Source organism: Azolla caroliniana, unplaced genomic scaffold (assembly GCF_043228905.1).
Source record: "Azolla caroliniana isolate FFs.n. ecotype wild unplaced genomic scaffold, voAzoCaro1.0.p SCAF_1, whole genome shotgun sequence".
Classification (NCBI taxonomy): Eukaryota; Viridiplantae; Streptophyta; class Polypodiopsida; order Salviniales; family Salviniaceae; genus Azolla; species Azolla caroliniana.
The window spans coordinates 23,582,149-23,601,470 of NW_028230436.1; the positions used below are offsets into that span (position 1 = coordinate 23,582,149).

The window sequence follows — 19,322 nt, forward strand, 5'->3', positions numbered from 1 at the left end:
TGTCACTACGTGCGGATCGTGAGGCGGAACCGCTAGGGTTCTGGACCGGAAGGATTCGAAGTTTGCACAAGCTTTAGCGAGAAAGTATTTAAGATAGATTGAAAGAGAGAGATTGAGATAAGATAAAACGCGTGACTTTAGATTTGAAGAACAAGATTGATACATCAATTGGATAACGAATTTTCTTCTTAATTTTAATTTTGGTATAAAGCTCTTGATAAGAATTTTACATTTTTTTTTTCATCTTTTTCCCCTCCTATTTTATAGATGCCCTCATGCATTTGAGGGTACAAGACATGCATAAAATGCATGTTTGCCTCATGTATGAGAATTTACATGTAAAGTTATAATGATAGAAATATAATTTCTAAAGAAATGGTTCGGCTTAATGGTAAGCCTATTGCTTCCTATCTTGGAGGTGTTAAGTTCAAGTCTTGCTTACATCTTTTTCTTTTATGCACAAAATACTATTAGGCTTTTGGACCAAACATCTTTAAGACACCATGCACCGCGATCAACCGACCCGACCGATTCGTCCGATTTGCATCCGTTTGGTTTGGCCCAGTCCGGTCGCCGGTTGTTTTCTATGATTCATACTCGATTTTGTACATTTTATGTGATTTTCATACCATTGCCGAAAATCTTCACGACAGCGTTACGTCGGTGAACCGGTGTCCTATGCCGGCCGGATTCCGCAAACTTGGGTCGGGCGTGACCCCTTTTATCCGCTCCTTGCTGCCCTCCGACAAGGGAGCCGCGACTGGCCTCACCTTCCGGTCCACAGTCTTGTACCTTGTATCCACGCGAGCCGTTCGGTCCGACTCAACCCTTTCTCCGAAGTTAGCAATGACTTCATACATCTCCACCGAGCTAACCGAAATCGTCTGGTCTTCACTAAGCCCTTCTTCCACCACACCGCGTAATCCCCCCAAGGTGTCATCGAAGGAGACCGCCTCCATGGTCCATGTCGCCGCCAATCTCTTCGCCAGGGCCGAGGACACTGCACACCCTTAATCTTTCCTCCGCCCGCTTCTTTTCCCGGCCGTTGATGCCGGCTATAGTACAACCTCCGTTATCGGAGAACCAGAATTTCCTATCTATGGTACATGTGTGGGGTTTCCCCGGGGTGTCCGGACTACCGCGGCCCCACGCCTTGATAGCCCTCTCTAAAAATCCCCTCGGCTATCACCGCCGAGGGTCTCGCGGTTACGCTCATGATTCGGCCTTGCCGTCAGAAATTGAACGGAGTGCTGCCCGTCCTGGCTCTTCACGCGCGCGTATACCGAACCGTTGTCAAGCACCTTCGTTTCCATGCGTGCCGCCGTAATGTACGGTTCGCTGAGTATCACCGGGTGCAAGGATGTCTCATGCACAAAAAATGTTGATCTAACTAGACGTCGCCAACCTTTATGCGTACATTCGGGCACGCACTATGCAGCTCCTCCGTAGCGCGTATCTTCCACCCGTGCTTGGTGTTGATCGGCCATTTCCCTTTTTTATAGAAGTCCATGGACATCAGGTTGATTTCGGATCCATGGTCTATCAATGCTACCACCGGCTCTGGAACGTCCCCGATCCGAAAAGGGGTCTCCGTAGTGGCTTTGGCCCAATGCAACTTCGAATAGTGATTGTCCGCCAACTCGTCTTCTAGGGTCGTGTCTTCTAGGCGTGTCGTCCGCACCTCCACAGGCTTCTCCGGCTCCGACTAGCCGCTTATGCTTTACCAAGTCTACAATGGAGTCGTGGAACTCCTTCTTGGCAATCCCGAGTACCTCCCGTAACGACAACTCTACCTTGCTATCGAGGATCCATTCCTCAACGACCTTTCATAGGTTCGTCGTTCGCTCTATTTCGGTGTTTAGTCGGAAACCGGCCTACTTCTTTCTATTTGGCGCGCCGGTGTTGGCGGCATCGTTCGGCTTCGGTCTGAACCGGGTCTCGTACCGTTGTGAGGGATCGGCCCCTCCAGCCTTCCCCGCGCGCTTGTCTTCTACCAGAACCTCGTAGTTCTGGCATGCGGCTTCCACGAAGCCGGTCTTTTCTTCAACCGGATCGTCCCATCCGGTGACCTCCCGAATCCTTTGTTCCACGCGGTCCGCTTCCTATTTCCTCAGCCGAACCCCTGAGAGGCCTTCTAGCACTAACGGCCAGAATCCGGAGTCTTTCGCCTTCCGGCCCTCGTCACCCCCGACCCGAATACCCGGCAACGCAAAGTAGTGGATGACCTCTACGTGTCGTGTCGCGGCTTCCTCCATCAACCGCTTCATTTTGCCGCACCCGATATTCAACACCAGGGCTTTCTAAGTCTCGCTCGCATGTACCCGCCCATTCCAGAGGTACACTGCGTTAGTCCTGAGTGCTTCTGCAAAATCCGCGCACTCCTTCTGGATGTGACCGACCGCATCCCACTACATGCATCGTTGCCCTGCCGGCAGCCTCCGGTCACGAGGCTATTCGCCGTTGTCTCTCCGGGCCTACGCGATCTGGAGATCCCGCACCATTTGTGTCAACTCTTCTAAAGCTGATCCCCCGGAGAGACCCTTGACTGCGTCGGACGGACCTGCACCCAACTCCAGCCAAGTCCGAGTCTCGTCTTTCCTTACTGATGTCGACTCCTCGAACTCCCTTGTCGGGACCGGCCTTGCTGCTGGCGATCCCTCGTCGCTCCATTCACGCCGTTTGTCGAAACGACTACAGACTTGTTTTACCACAGCCCAGTCTATCATGAGCCCTTCGTCCGTCTCCAATAGGAGACCCACTTTCTCCCGGTCCAACGCGTCCACCGCTTTGACGAACAACAGGACCCGCCTTGTGTCGAGCACAATCTGGTCCAGCGACGACAACCAAGCGAACCGTTTTTCAAATTCCTAGAGGAGCGCAGACGTGTTCCTCACCTTTCCGGGGGTCTCCACCCACTCCATGAACTCTCGCTTTGAAAGCCGAAGTGAGTAGTCATCGAGCCCGTATTTCTCGAGGATCTGACCTTGAAACTCTCCCCAGGTCCAACATCCAGCTTGTACCTCGAGCACCTCTGCATGAATGCCTGGCGTCGCCACTCGAGGGAAACCGGCGCCTATCTTCCAGAATGTCCCTCATCACCATTTCGGCCCGGTAGGGCTCCAGATGACTCGTGGCGTTCTTACCATTGAACCGGCCTATCGCGCGACAATCGCTTCAATGGCCCTGTCAAGGGCGCAAGTGCCCTCTCGAGCGCTTACTATTCGATCAACTGCTGCCGCCATGGCTTCGACAAGCTCTGATCCCCTCATCTTCACTCCTCTGCCGCCTTGCTTCACGTCGGGTTCACCAAATTAATGTCGTGCAGTTCCGTTCACACGGGAGAAACTAAGGCGAGACCACGATGGTCTTGGACTGAGGGGTTTAAGAGATCAAGAGAGAGAGAGAGAGAGAGAGAGAGAGAGAGAGAGAGAGAGAGAGAGAGAGAGAGAGAGAGAGAGAGATACGTGAGCGTATCGCCGGCTAGGCCTGCTCATTGCCGACAGTGTTACTGGCCGAATAAGACCTGAACACGTATAGTCTTCGGACCTGATACACGCTCACCGGACACGGAAGAGGGAACTCACGAGAACACAAGAGAGAGAAAACAGAAGTTTGAACTCAATAACTAGCAAGGTTACAATGTATGCAAGATTACAACCGGCAAGCCGACAACAGACCCAACACAGAGAACCCACACACACGCGCGCGACAGAGAGAACGCACGATGGAGCCTCTACTGGAAGCACGCGGGCTTACACGCAACAGAGGCAACCGACCCTCAAACAGAGTGGAGAGCAACAATAGAGGAGGACAGAGCTCGAAACCCTAAACGTGATACCTTCTTCTTCTTCTCCCCTCCCTTTTATAGGTCATTGAGGAGACCCTTACATCAAAACACGTCAACTTTATTCTCTATCCCTTTGGACAGAGATACGCATCAATTTCCTAACTAATAAATATCCCATACCTAGCATATTTACATCAGTCGTCCTATTCCTAGTTATGTACAATGTATCAATTCGTGCACACTCGTGCAAGGGCGGGTTCACGCCTTTAATTCCTTGATTCCTCTTAGGGCCGGTTTTCTTCACAACATCAGTTTGGTTGGAGAAGACTCGTCGACATTGTTGTTTCCATAGAGTCCAAAAAGTTATTGGGCTGACCAATTCCAACACAACTTGAGATTTGACGTTGATAGGAGTTGAGTGGACATTGTCGATGGTGGAGAAAAAAAACCTCTTGTGCTTTTATCACGAAAGTCATCCCCTCCTGATGCTTGTATCTGTCAATTGGGGCTTGCCATGATAGCCAACATACATTTCCCCACATGATTGAGCCTTGCACCTGGCATAATTGCAATAATTGGCCAACCCCTTGCCATATTCGATGAGTCTCTGGGCAATCCCACAAAGTGTGTCGGCTTGATTCTATTACATTGGGGCACACTACACAATTAGGAGAGCTAAGGTTCCCACGTTGCCATGCACAAACCGGTAGTGACCTATGTATTAACAACCATTGGAAAGTGGTGATTTTCCATGCATGTTGTTTCCAGTTTTTTTGCAAAACTTGGTGATAATTGTGTGAGGAACCTGATATGTGTGCCAAACCTTTGCAACAGCCTGGTCTCGGGCGGTTTGAGCAACTAGAATATGGCGACCCAATCTAGTTGTGAATTGAAAGAAAGGGATGGGTTTGCTTCCTTGCCCCGCGTAAGGATCATGCCATGTCCATTGCAAAGGGTCCCAACTAACCTTACGTAGCCATGTGTTTTCGTGAGTACATATGTGCCAATCTAGTTGTACTTTGATAGGATCAGGATCCACAATCCATTTATGCCCAGTATACGTGAGTACTTGAATTGCCTTATTCTGTGTTGGTGTCTCATTGTCTTGCAATTCAGAGCTTACAATCCTGTCTAGTGTTTCCCTACCTCTTGGGATCAATGAACCCTCCTCCTCATAGCCTATCCATTTCTCTGTTGTCGTCCTTTCATGGGTAGCTTCCCTAATCAGTAAAGCATTGATGATTTTAGATCTCATAACCCTTCCATGGAGTATGTTGGCTTGGTCTTGTATTGGCAATGACATAAACTGTGGCCAACATTCTATACTTTTTTCTGGACCATTTGTAATGTATCACCATGACATCCCCTTACTTGACCCAATTAATTGATTAGATTCATCTTTGATACATGGGTTCCATAGGATACGTTGACTAAGCCAAGCAGGTTCAGAATTAGGTTGAGCGCACTTGAGCCCTCGTCTAATGTCACACCACGCTTTCCACATGGATGCACTGAATCTATCCTCCAATTGGCGAGTGAAACTAGGTTTGAGCTCCATGTTTAGAATCTGTCCAGTTTGGGGGTCCCAATTGGCCCCGTTTTTTGGCTTAAAGTACGCAAATTGTAACAGCAACAACATTTTCCAGCAATCATTCCCTGGTTGGAGTCCTCGCACCACAAATTTGGTGAGTAGGGCTTTTGATTGTGAGAGGGGATCAATAAGACCCAATCCTCCTCTCGACTTAGGTGTAGTGAGTATAGGCCACACCACCTTGGCCCGAATTGCATGATCTTCCTTACCAGACCAAATGTAGTTGCGTACCAATCGTTGAATATGGTGTATACTTTCCTTGGAGATTGTCCAACATGATAGGTTGTACCACATTGTTGCGAGTAATACCTGATTTGCCACTATGATATGCCCCGCTAGCGAGAGTTTCTTCTAACTCCAATGTATCAACTTTTGTTGAATGGAGTGAATAATTGGTGCAATCATAGTCTCCGGACGTATGTAGAACCCAATTTGGAAATCCAAATATTTGGTGCTCGCTCCTTGATTGATCCAGTTGAAAGCGGGATGAGGGTGCCACACAGTATGTGCTTCATGAGAGAGCCATATTGCACAAGATTTGTGCCAATTGATCATGGCATTGGATCTCTTGCAAAATACGTCTAAACCACTTTCTAGCATTTGTAGATTTTCCAAGTCCCCTTGTAGGTATACTGCGGTGTCATTTGCAAATTCTATATCCAGGAGGCTTTGGTGAGAATGCGGCACACAAAGACCACATAGGTTTAGTTGTCGCGAGTTGAGAAAGCTAGAGAGTTCTTCGGCATATAATAAAAATAAGGATGGAGCCAGTGGGCATCCCTGTCGTACAGACCGTGATAGTCGGAAGAAGGGGCCCCTTTCACCTAGTAATGAAACACAACTGTTGGCGTTCCTATAAAGTCCTGCAATGCCTTGAATCCATGACTCTTGAAAGCCAAGTTTCCCCATCACACTTTCTAGAAAGTTCTAACACACCCTGTCATATGCTTTCTCAAAATCTAGGAGCACCACAACCACCTTGTTGTTGGTATGCTTGGCAAGGGCTACTGCTTCCCAAAACGAGAAAACGTTGTCTAGGATGCTCCAATTTCTAACGAAACATGTCTGGGACGGGTGAATGAGTTGAGGGAGAAGTGGTGCTACACGGCGTGCCACGGTTATTGCAAGCAACTTATAGACAATATTGAGAAGAGTTATGGGTCGCCACTTACTAATGTAGTTGGCACTCCCACCACTTTTAGGAATGAGATGTATCATCCCCTGTCCAAATTCCTCTGGCATGTTTCCAGAGGTGATGATCTCCTCATATGCCTTGCGGAGGTCTTCTTTAATAGTGTCCCAAAGGCACGTGAAAAAGTGAGGAGTGAGGCCATCGATTCCGGGGCAACTATCTGCATCCAAATCGGAGAGGGCCTCCCATATCTCGATGGTTGATAAGGGGTGCACGAGCCATGTATTCATTTCCATCGTGACTTTCGCGAGTATGCTCTGGAGGATAATATCTTCTCGTGTGTTGTCCCCTGTGGCCATATGATCTTTGGTAAGTAGTCGCTTGTAGTAACTTGTGGCAATAATCCTCATTTCGTCGCCATCCTCAGTGATCCTTCCATCCTCTCGGTTGAGGCTATGCATCATTGTTCTAGCGTGCCTCAGTCCCTTGGATCGGAAGAAATCCCTCATGGATTTGTCCCCTACTCGAATCCATCGAGCCATGTTTCCATGAAACTCCATGTCATAGATTGTCTTTTCCCCCATGATGAGTTCATGTTTGGCCATGACAACTTGTCCCGCAATCCAACTACATGCCGGGCATCTCTGTTGGAGTCGTTGTAAGGCTATTAGTCCTCGTTTTGTTCTCTGTCGCTTTTCGTGAGCTTCATCGCTTCTGGTCTTGATAATCTTGTGTAGTAGAGCTGAAGCTCTTGTTAATTTAGCTAGAAGTTTGTTAGAAGTTAATGCGGTATTGACCAGTAATGACCGGTAATAATCATAAAAACTCTTTGGCTTCCCCTCTTCAGAGATCAAGACATAATTTGAGCTAGGATACGTCATAGACTATTGTTATTCTCTAATAGACCTTCTAGTTTTTTGATTATCCGCCTCTCATAGGAAGTGTGCTCCCCTTGCTCAATGCTTGTTTGTGGTAAATAGCATCATGTTTAGCTTCAACTCAATAATCCATAACATAGTATAAACCATATGTACCATACGTGCATTCACATTTGCGAATGGTTCAATCATTCGCGAAAGAAAAACACCCTCAAAGAATGATAAATACCATACTTTTGGATTAACTATTTATTATGAGGTAGATAAGCCTAAAAATGAAAACAAAACAAAAAAAAACATTAAAAAATGGGGAAAAAACAAAAAAAAACACAAGAATGTTTGGATAACATTCGCATTCGTTTTTCAACGTAGGAAAATGAATGTTATACTAGACGAACACAAATTTTACGTACTGTGATCCATAATACACGGCTCGTCAACATCCTCACTTTCTTAGTCTTGTTGGGAAGCATCTCCATGTGTAGCATATGTGGTTGTAGGAATTGGTCAAAATCAATCAAGTCATCATCAATTTGAGTATTTGACCCATTTACCTTTTCAATGTCCTCGATGGTTTGATCCCCAACAAGATCAACCAAATTCAAACAATGTCATCACGTATGGAGTTTGAAGTAGGTGTGAAAGAAATTACAACAAGAATATAGAGGATCATCATACTCACAAGCGATGAAGTGGTTCAACAACAATGGCCTCAACATGGAGAAATTGCCACACTTTTGATATTGTATGAAGAACATGTGTTGATAACATGGATGTCTACATACCCCCATTGCACTGGGATATATAATAGTCATGCACTTCATGTTTGTAATGCATCTCCAAAATCATTATAGCCCATGAGCTAAAATCCTTAACACAGATATTTAGGGAACCCGAACCTTTTATTTTTGTTTCAATACCTACATATATCTTCTTTCTTGTAAGGAACAAGGTGCTATAGTGTTACAAATACTACAAACATTTGGTCCATAGTGTCTTCAAGCCAATTTGTTATAAATATGACTTTTCCTCTCTTTAACCCTCCCTAAGCAACATGAGTACTAATTTATTCAATTTCTCAAATATCCTGTGCCACAAGGCTGACCTAAACTAGATTAGCATTTGAGGCCTTGTGACAATTTGCAACAACACATAACCCATGGTAATTCTGTTTCAAAGACAGAAAGAAAGTTACCCGCTGGTTTGTATGTAAACTTCTAAAAATAGGCATCTATAACGGGAAATAAATCAGATTCTATAGCCAACGTCCGATAGAAACATGAAAAACTGATGGGAAATTAATGTTATCATCATTTAGATGTATCCCTTTTGGAAGAGGCAATACCACCAATTCATAAACTTAAAAGATGAGCACCTTCCCCACCTCCACAAACTTTTCATGAACTACAAAAGGTGGGCACACATGCCCGGTTCACTTCCTTCGGCATAGGAAGATTTATCTTTAGTATTTCATCTGAAACCTTGAGATTTCATATTATAAAACTCAACTCCAAGCTGCTCAATATACTAAGATGTAATGCCTTATTTCAAAAAACTATTACTCAAGCAATCATAGCATATCGGGGCACTTATTCGTTTTCTCGATTGACATGCTATAATGCAACGCTTTGCAGCCAAAAGCTATTATTTCTTGATGCATATACTATGATCTAGAGAGTAGTACCTTGCTTCTAGAAATCATCATTACCCAATGTTTTCTTGATGTACATGCCTCGCTTCTAAAAACTATCATCCAAACAAGCAGAATCATAGAACATTGAGCTGTTTATTTGCTTTCTTGACATTTATGCTATGACATAGCACCTTACATCAAAAACCATCATTACACTGCTTGACTACTAATACCGATCATTACACAATGATTTATGGATGTATATGTTACTATGTGGTATCTTGCTTCTAAAAGCTATACTTACGCTTTCTTCTAAAAGCTACAATTATGCTGTCTTACAACTAAAGCTATAATTACACTGCCTTACAACTAAAAACTATCATTATGGAAAGTTTTTCCAATGTATATGCTATCATATAGTGCCTAGGTTCTAAAAGCTATCATCCATGCAAGCAGAATATACTATCATATAGCGCATAGGTTCTAAAAGCTATCATCCATGCAAGTGGAATCATAGTACATTGGGCTATTCATTTGCTTTCTCAATCTAGATGCAATGAAGTAGCGCCTTACATCTAAAAATCATCATCCATCCATCTAAGCAGGAATCATAGTGCATTGGGCAGAATCATAGTTAGAGCGTGGGTAGAAGAGAGGAGAAGCTACAATTTTATTGTTCAAAATAGACGTAGCATATTTCCAAGCATTTGTTTCAACACTAGTGATATGCCCCTATTCAGGTGCCATGTTCAATCCAACCGGTACAATGTAATCTCTTGCTGCTTGAAGTACCTCCTATCCTCTTCGTCAACTAGCACAAGATTGAAAAAATATTTTACACTGAATTTGTTGTTCACGTTATTATATGTAGGTGTCAGATCATATTCATTCAAGAACAATCTGATAGGTATTGCTTCCCCTGTTTCATAAAAAGGTGTTCGGTGTTAATAGTTTTTGATATCAAAAACCAAAATACAATACTAAGAATGTAATATTTATATACATATATACATGCACGTATATATAGATATATATTCTTTCTATATACATTGGGGTGAGGGGGTTGGCCAAAGGCTTATTCAAGAATTGAACTCCTGCCCACCCTCAGTTGCCACAATAAAACAATGTATCTATATGTGTGTATGGATCCGGATCTAGATATAGGGATACAGATGCGGATATCGATATGGATGGATATGGACGTGGAAATGGACATGTACATGATGCACGTGCATGTGGAGCTGGAGATGCAGGTGAAGGTGGATGTGCATCTGTACCTGTACCTGTACTTGTATGTATCTGTATCTGTATCTGTATCTGTATATGTATATAAAAATGTAATGCATGCACATTTATTACTTAGTTTCATGTACTCACCTCGAACAGGTGCACCATCCATTAACTCATATTTCACTAGCGTCTCTGTCTCAACAACTGTATTCGAACCTGAACCAGTAGATTCACGACGTCTAATCTCAAGCTCCATGTGCTTAATCTTTATACGAACCAGCATGAAATAAATCTTTCCAATGACCACGTCACTGAGGTGGTACCTAAAAAATTAAAATGAGGCAAAGACTATAACAAAGTGCATAGTAATATATCCACAGAAAATTGACATAAAAAATTCTTTACCATACTTGTTCTTGCTGTATTCGAACTCGATGTGTAAGCAATCTTCAATGCCAACTTCCATCTGTCGTTAAACTCTCTTTCTCTCTCCTTTTTTCTTTTTTCATTTTTTCATTTTTTCATTTTTTCATTTTAGAAAAACATGGCTGTATAATAATTGTGCGGAAAAAATCATCAGAATTCCAAGGAACCTGATTATAAGGATTTCACAATAGTACAGACAAATATATAACACTAGAGTATCTTCATCAGTCAATACTTATGCAAGCCATCCAGAATAAGCCACTCTGCGGAGTGAACAACTTTGAAGGATGTACAGAGTAGAAATCTCTACCAAATCCATTAGTGTCGCTCCCTTCCATTTCTACTTTCTTCACTGTCGGTATAGAAGGAAGCTACTGACATATTGTACACTAAGAAATATATAAGATCATGATGGTCTAGATGTAGAAATTTATTTACATGACAGAGACATAATTGTAGAGCTATTGGCCTCGATGTTCAATAGAGCAACGTGTGAGGGCTTTCCTGAGACTTGGAAGTATCACTGCAATTGTGACTTGTCAGGAAACACTGCCTTCATTACTTGCTACCGCACTATCCATGATTGATCACTCTATAGCCAAGTTGTATGCATTCATATTTGATCATGAGCTGAGCAGATGGGCAGAGTATGAGGGCTTTAGAGTCAGGGAATGGGGACGGGGACAAATGTGAAGGAGATTCTCTACTTTGGATCACATATTTGCACTAAGAGTATGTATACCCATCGTTCATGGATAGAGATGCACTATTGGACAGATGTGCACCTCATTACATCATAGAGATGAGATAGGTACATATTGGGGTGTATTTCCCAATCAGAGGACATGTCTGTATACAGAGCATGATCCGAGGGGCACAATGAGATCTGAGGAAGTGTCCACTGCCTCTTTACTGAGAGATTTGGGGCATGAGCGTCTATGATCAGAGATGTTTGGGGCTGTTCCTACTAGATATCTGTAGATTTAGAGTCTTTACAAAGGAGTAGACAGCCAGCAGGGCCTGCAGATAAGTTGATGTTATGACTTCTACAGAATGCTGTATATGACTGCAAAGTATATTGACACCATACAGCACCATCCTCTGAAATGGTTCATGGGTTGATCCACTGAAGTTATACTTCCTTTTTATGTAATATCATTGTGTGAGATTGAACATGATCCCCACAGGTGGCTCACTGCAAAGGACATTGACATCATACAGCACCATCCTCTGAAAGCGTTCATGGGTTGATCCGCTGAAGTTATACCACCTAGATATGTACTAATTTATTAGACAGCGCTGTCCTACTCCGTGCCGTTTGAGATGCCCTCTTCTACCCACCAGCACCTCAAGGAACAACTTTTGCATTAATATAACGTATTATTGCATTTCTCCACTTGAAATAGAGTGGAAAAAATCAACTTATTTTATACAACAAAGGACAGAGGACATGAGTATCAAGGAAATGGAGGTTTCTGTGTATACACTACCAACGCAGGTTAACTTAGTGGATGGTCAAATGTGTGAAACTTGGAAAATAATATGGAACTGCTAAAATACTGCCTGAAGGTACAAAATGGGTGGCAGCCTTCTCAAACAGCCTTCTCAATACATTCTAATAAGGAGAAGGTCCCAACTTTTGATTACACAAAGAAACCAAATTTCGCCCAGACAATATTCAGTACAACTTTTGGATATGGGTTTTCATTCTCTTGATTCCACAAGTTGTACTTTATCCCCTCTGATTTCAGCTTGAGGGCTGTATCATTCTTTGCATGAAGGGTTATAATTGGCCTTATCTGTTTAGGTGTTAACAATACATGTAAAAAAGTAATGCTTGCCTTAATGTTGTTGCTAAATTCTGGAGGTGGTGAAATGTTCCGCACCTGAATTCATGAAGGAAGAATAAGAGTTTATTATCATAGATTGACCAAGGGCACCCATAAAAACGTGAATAACTTACCAAAAAATCATTGATAACTACCACGTTGGCTGGAAAGTTGCGGCCCACAGTTACCCTTAATATATACCTATCAAAACATTGAAAAGTATTGCAATAAAAGTATTTCAAATAAAATGCTATAAATGATTAGTGTCAGTTATAGTGTGGCTCATTTTTATACCCATGTTATACCAGATTATTTTTATGAACCCCACCACCAATAACATTATGGCATCAAATGCGTCAAATATAAAGGTATGTAAGGTATGTGATGAAGACCTTGTAGAGGATGAAATCGCTTTCTTTTTGCATGCTCAGCATATAGTGCAATTTATGAAAGCTATGGTGCTATATTATGAAGGGATGATAACTTGAGTGGCATACTTGAGACACCACCTACAAGGTTGACCTCATATGTGTATGCCTTATTCGCACAGAGACTTTGTGCTTCGAAGTATGAATATCCCTTCTTAGGGAGGAAACGCAGATCAAGGAAACTTGTTCCATTGGTCAATATTGGCGTCTCTATGGATGCTAAAAATACATTCACATTTATAATTCTATCTACAACCTGGCTGCAATAAAGATAATGCTGCTACTGAAAGCTCATCTGACTTAATCTGAAGTATAAAAAAAACAGAACAAGCAATGATTTCAGGTTGTTAATTCATACCTTAATTTGACATGAGCTCCATAATACGATTCGTACGGCATTTCAACAGCTTGGAACTCAAAAGGGTAGAGTCTACGTTCGACAATTTCTCCAGGAACGTCCAGTTCTCTGACTACAGCCAACATGAAAAACTTCACGATGTATGAAGCCAACATAACCATAGGGTGAACACCCTTCTGTCAATTCAAAATTTCAAATAGATCTTTACCAATGGTTTGCATAGTTACTTGTCATTCAGATCATGAAAGTAGGGATTCAGCCTATAATTATTTGGCATTCCCTATTGAAGGTCTATTTTCTTTGTTCTTGCACTCTCTGAAATGCATTTGACCTTTAGGCTACAACACTGCTAGTCATATTGATTCATTAAAACCACAAGCAATTGTTAATTAATCGAGGGAAATTCATATTAGTCATCTAGAGGGCTGCAATTTGAAGAGGTTCATGATAGCTAGCTGCTGCATGTAACTTGGAACCAGCAAACCAGCTTCTACCTTATGGTTAAGAATATTGTACCATGTGATATTCTTTCCAGGAGAATCATGTATATTTATTTTACTCATGCATAAATATATATACAATTGGAATTACATGGGCTTACAGACTAAGCCTGAACGTTGTATTTGTAAGTGTGTGAATAATTTTAAAAATTCTAAATCAAATTAATCAAAACAGTACTCCCTACTCTTATAGAACTTATCTATGATTTTGAGCAATCCAACTGTAATTCTATAAAGAAACTTTAACATGATTCAATATATTCTGGACTTTCTTCATAATCCAATTATTTTGAAATCATGCAAACTACATATGGTTATCCAATCTATATGTGAAGGAATGTTTGCATATTAGCATTACAGACTGGTGAGAAAACATTTAGACACTTGAATATTCTCTTCTGTTCGATGACTTAATGTTTTCCCATCTATATCAAAACGTATAACCCTTACATCATGAAAGGCTGCAGAATAGCCAAATTTAAAAATCTAAAAAAACTGCAGGCAGTGCATATGGGATATTTGGAAGTCAACTCAAATGAACTTCACACTAGAAATATAGCATCTACGGAATTGCTGTAACTCCATGAACCTGTACATAATTTCACATCAAATAACATGACCAGAAATCTCATGGATTGTTTGAACTACTTACCAAGAGATGTAAAATCATAGGCATGGCTTTTATCCAGAGGAAACTCTGTGGGAAAAAAATGAAGTAAATTAATATTTTTACAAAGTTCTATGATGTTTAGAATTAATTTAATCTATCCGCATATAGACATTCTCTCCTCCATAATGCCTCATATGATCTAGTGAAATCTCAAAAAGGATACAGCACCACAGTACTCTATATTATAACAACAGTTATCAAAATGATGAAATTTCATAACATCAATTTAATGCAGCAAGTTCAAAGTTAAGCATCCAAGTAAAGGACACCTTTTCACAAAAAAGAAACTGAAATCAATACAACAAGCGGCAAATCACAACAGCTTTACTTGTTCAGCATCTTCTGAACAATATACCATTATCCTTGCATGTTGCTATATCTTGCATGATCAAAATTAAGGATCCGTCATTCATGTTTTCCATCTATCATATAATATACATGACTTGTGTATTTTCAGATGTTTTGTTCTTAATATTTTTCTCATTAACGATACTGTATCTTTTAATCAATGGAAAACAACTGTGGGAAGATATCTAGAGTGCCTAGAGATGATACTCTCATTCACTCAATCTGAACCGATTGTATATATCCACATTTCCAAAAACCATGGTAGAAAGACATATAGAGTACCTAGAAATGGAACTCTAGTTCACTCACTCTGGAGCGCATTTCAGATTGTATATACCTATGTTTCCAAGGTATCCTAACAAACCAAATATATAAGGAAAATAGATATTTATGTGCATATCTTGCAAGGGTGATTTGTGATATCCATGTCCTCTGTACATTTAGCTTTGGCAAACCTAATCTCATAACTGTATTCCTCTTCGCATGGAAGAGAGCATTTGTTCAAAATAATGGCATAGGAAACTGAAGGTTTTCTCAAATAATTTCATCAGAGACTAAAGGTTTAGCCCCTATCTTGATGTCAAAAGGTCACCTCTTTCATTAATATAGGCCTATTAGAAACCATTTAGCCAGTACATTAGCACTGAATATGATGATTCCTAATATGGAAGGAAAAATGAAATAAGATAAATAGACATTGGCAAGAAGAATCAATACACATCTATATTATTCTCTTAACGCTTTGCAGGTCATTGAAAATAATTAAATTCTACAGCTCTTACTGTCTTGATATGTTTAATCTATGTACAAAGAAAAAAGTTAGAATTTAATCTGAGAGTGTCAGATGTTCTTACCAATTTGACCGATGAGTTCAATTTTTACACCAAGGTGTTCCACCTTCTTGCCATGGATTGGATCTATCCAAACCTGCAAATTATGAATCCATCTTTTACAAATAAAGTTGTCTACTTCCCCCGAAAGTGAATGAAAATCCAAAATAGCTACATTGATTCTTCTCTATTACAGATAAACAGTTGATACCTCTCCTGATACAGTATCTTTGCTATGAAAGATTGGATAGGTTCCTGTCTCCCCCTTGTCCTTTTTAACAGTAGCCTGGGCACAGATAGGATCCGTCATGAAGAGGAATTCACTATATTTCATGGATACATCACACTTTTTTTAAGTTTGAACAAAATGAAATTTTGTTCAAGGAAGCATAGTATTTTGTTTAAGCTGAGAAACATTCACATTGAATAAAAAAGTCATTGACTTAGCATGCCTGTTTTCGAGTCTCCAAATTCGCAAACTTAATGGAGATGGTACATGGCTGTTTGAAAGCTCCAACCAAATAATTCTGTAAGCAAACATACCCACACATGAGTAATTGTCTATAAACACAAACCAAAGTACCACTACATGGGGTTATAGGATAAGTTTCAGAATTGAATATCGGTCCTCAAATGCTTTCCTCTGATTGCTCTAAATTATCTATATATAACTAATCTTGTACTTTATCATTTTTGCCATTTTTCATATATCCCTTTGGCTTCCATTTTTGCGATCTTTGAGACAAATTAGGCTTCAGATGAAGATCAAAATGCCCCTTGAAACTAACAAATTGGGTTTCAAATTTGGTAATGCTAAAACTTTAAATTCTGACTAAATTATAAACCTAATGTATGGTTTCATATGAAAACTTTTCATGCAATCATGAAAGTGAAAATATGAATAAGGAGCCCCAGAATTTTCTAGCTACCTTAAATTACCCAGAGTTTCCAAATCTCTTTAGAGTTTCATTTTTGAGAGCATTAAAAAAAATTGGGACTTCATTTGTAGCTGAGAACACCCAAATTCTGGACTTCAAGGGGTCTTTCACTAGTTAAATTTGAAATCCATTTTGGGTTTAGGATGTTTTTCACTGAAAAAAATTAAGACTTCATTTGGATTGCAAATTTAACCTGATGAAAGGTCCCTTGAAGGCCAAAACACCCGTAAAACCCAAGAAGGGTCCAAATTTTCGCCTTCATTTAAAGACCTTAATGCCCCTTGAAAACCAAAATGGGTTTCAAATTTAAGTTCTTTCCAAACAGTTAATGCTGGTTTGAAGCCCAAACAGGTTTCACATTTAAGCTCTTCTGCAAGCATATAAGCTTCTTTTGAATCCTAAATGGGTTTCAATTAAATAACGTTTGAGAACATTAACTGGAATTCATTTGAAGCCCAAAATGTGCATTAAAATTCAAATATACGCCCTCACATTGCTTCATTTGAAACCAAAAATGCGTTTTTAATTTTGGCCAGTCAGGTTAGGAATGCTTCTGGTAACCACATTTGAGGCAATGACAGCAAAATTGCACTAATGGCCAGCAAAGCGACAGTGGTGCTACCAAAGTATTAAGAATTTTGATTACGTTAACTATATAAAACTCATTACACATACTAAAATATCTTGCAAGAAGTTGCCATTAACAATAATGGAAAAGATTATGATGTCTAAACCCTCCATCCATTGATGGTATAACTGAAAATCTTACAATATCTAAAGTGATGAAGAAAATCCCATTCATTATAAATTTCCGCCTAAATGAAATACTACATCTGAAACGATGATCAAAGAAACCACATTTATTATATACTGACAATGTGATGGAAAAGCTAACTAAAACAACAATATACTGATCATAAAATGGAAAAGCTTACCATACCTGAAGTGATGGAGAAGAAAACCATACTTATTATATACTAATGACGTAAGGGAATAGCTTACCATATCTAAAGTGATGAAGCAAACCCCTTTTTTCGATGAGAGATCTGAAGAGACAAAATAGATACACTTAAATTATATTATGCACACTGATATAGAGATCAGCGCGCTAAAAATGAAAGGGTGGGTGGGGGACATCTAGAAGCTCTTGATGAACGTGCATTTAATATCGAAGATATATGTACACAAACTACATTATAAATCAATAAAACAGAACCCAGAGAAAGATTGAAGTACCTGGATATGGAAAAGCTCAATGTTAAGAAGAAGAAAGGCAGGGAAGATTGCTCTGCTGTGCAACTTTTCGTGTATAGCCTTTTCTTTTCTGGTTAAACGAGTTTTACATACAGAAAAAGTGTCAGAAGCATGTGTTTCTTACCTTCTTAGAAGGATATGGGAATGAATCATGATGATGTCGAAGTAGTATGTAATATGTATGTAGTAGGAAATCAATGACTGTGACTAGACAAAAGGTTTGGCATTTTCTCTCCGTCTACATTGAAATACATGCATATACATATATAATATATATGTAATTTGTAAATATAATATATATGTGTGTATGTGTATATGTATGTGTGTATGTATGTATATGTTGTATGTATATATGTATATATATACATACAACATATACATACATGTATGTATGTATGTATGTATGTATGTATGTATGTATGTATGTATGTATGTATGTATGTATGTATGTATGTATATAGATAAGTATATATATGTGGATGCATCATCAACTTGCTTCATACAAAATGGCATCGGCATCAACATTGGCACCAACACTGCCCATATTACGGCCATCATCGGCACCATCAGAATCAACATCTCCTTCCTGGCATGTCCGCACGCACCCATGTTATATCTTAGCATTTCCTAGCTAGCTAGCTTGCCCTCTAGTTATGATTTGTGACTTGTCTCGCTTCTTACGTATAAAAGGTGTAAGAAGAACTCATAACTTTTTTTTCCCAAGAAAATTTGTCCTCCCATGATTAGCTAACTTAGAAGCCACCTCGACACCAATGTTCATTCTCTTCTAACATGTGTTGAATGGAGAATTTGTTAGTATGTATAAGTCATTCAACCTTGAGGTGGATGCCACATAAGCACATAGAACATCATTTGTGAACATCATTTACATAATAAACTACTAATTAGGGATCATGTCGACCGACAATTATGGTGTTGTTAGACTTCCTAATGTAAGCTAGCAAACAATGAAGTTGGGAGCCACCTTGCCATTTGTTTTCATGGGTCAATATTGTCGTGTTGCCTTTTGGCACACTATTTAAACTAACCTCTCGTACAATCATAGTTCACAAGTCACAAGTGGATGTATATTGGATGGGGGAAATCAATTTGCACACGTGCACATGTGAACAATATGATGTGTCCAAGGATTAGGCAACAACATGCATGTGCACACTTTTACTCAAGGAGTGCCATATGGCATTGTTAGCCCTCGTCACCACCTTATAATAAAAGAGACTCACAATAAGTTTGCACAAATCTAAAGTTTGAGTGGAGGTAACTTACTCCAAGGAAGAGAAATGCTAAACTTGGGATCTCTTTAGACTTTTACTCTATTCTCTAATCAATTTTGGACCTACCTAAAATATTATGGCCATTTTTGTTATGGAAGTCCTTTACTCCTGCAATACAAACATTGCTACCAAATTCCCTTGCACGTCTATTGTCTACTAGTTTATTATGAAATATTATCTTATTTATTAATTCAT

General features: G+C 40.4%; 1 protein-coding gene across 2 annotated transcripts; it reads right to left on the reverse strand.

Moving 5' to 3' along the window:
* Positions 1 to 9,667: 9,667 nt before the first annotated feature.
* Positions 9,668 to 17,980, reverse strand: LOC147869193 (vacuolar protein sorting-associated protein 26B-like). 2 transcript variants are annotated; one of them, XM_087327215.1, is made up of 12 exons: positions 17,957 to 17,980; positions 17,581 to 17,624; positions 16,093 to 16,167; positions 15,852 to 15,926; positions 15,665 to 15,737; positions 14,445 to 14,489; positions 13,293 to 13,404; positions 12,641 to 12,707; positions 12,519 to 12,563; positions 10,662 to 10,717; positions 10,399 to 10,574; positions 9,668 to 9,940 (listed from the first exon to the last, which is right to left on the reverse strand). In XM_087327215.1, the coding sequence occupies exons 2-12, from the start codon at positions 17,581 to 17,583 to the stop codon at positions 9,771 to 9,773; spliced, it is 897 nt and encodes a 298-aa protein (XP_087183341.1). In that variant the 5' UTR covers positions 17,584 to 17,624; positions 17,957 to 17,980; the 3' UTR covers positions 9,668 to 9,770. The 2 variants fall into 2 exon arrangements, with proteins under 2 accessions (XP_087183341.1, XP_087183333.1); XM_087327207.1 differs by lacking the exon at positions 17,957 to 17,980 and adding an exon at positions 17,815 to 17,929.
* Positions 17,981 to 19,322: the final 1,342 nt, after the last annotated feature.

What these genes read in the sequence shown, in the direction of transcription:
- LOC147869193 (XM_087327215.1), bottom strand. An exon ending in GGAGCTCATGTCAAATTAAG is followed by an intron (nt 12,708 to 13,292) that starts GTATGAATTAAC and finishes ATGTTTTGATAG; the next exon opens with GTATATATTAAGGGTAACTG. An exon ending in TTCGAATACAGCAAGAACAA is followed by an intron (nt 10,575 to 10,661) that starts GTATGGTAAAGA and finishes TTAATTTTTTAG; the next exon opens with GTACCACCTCAGTGACGTGG.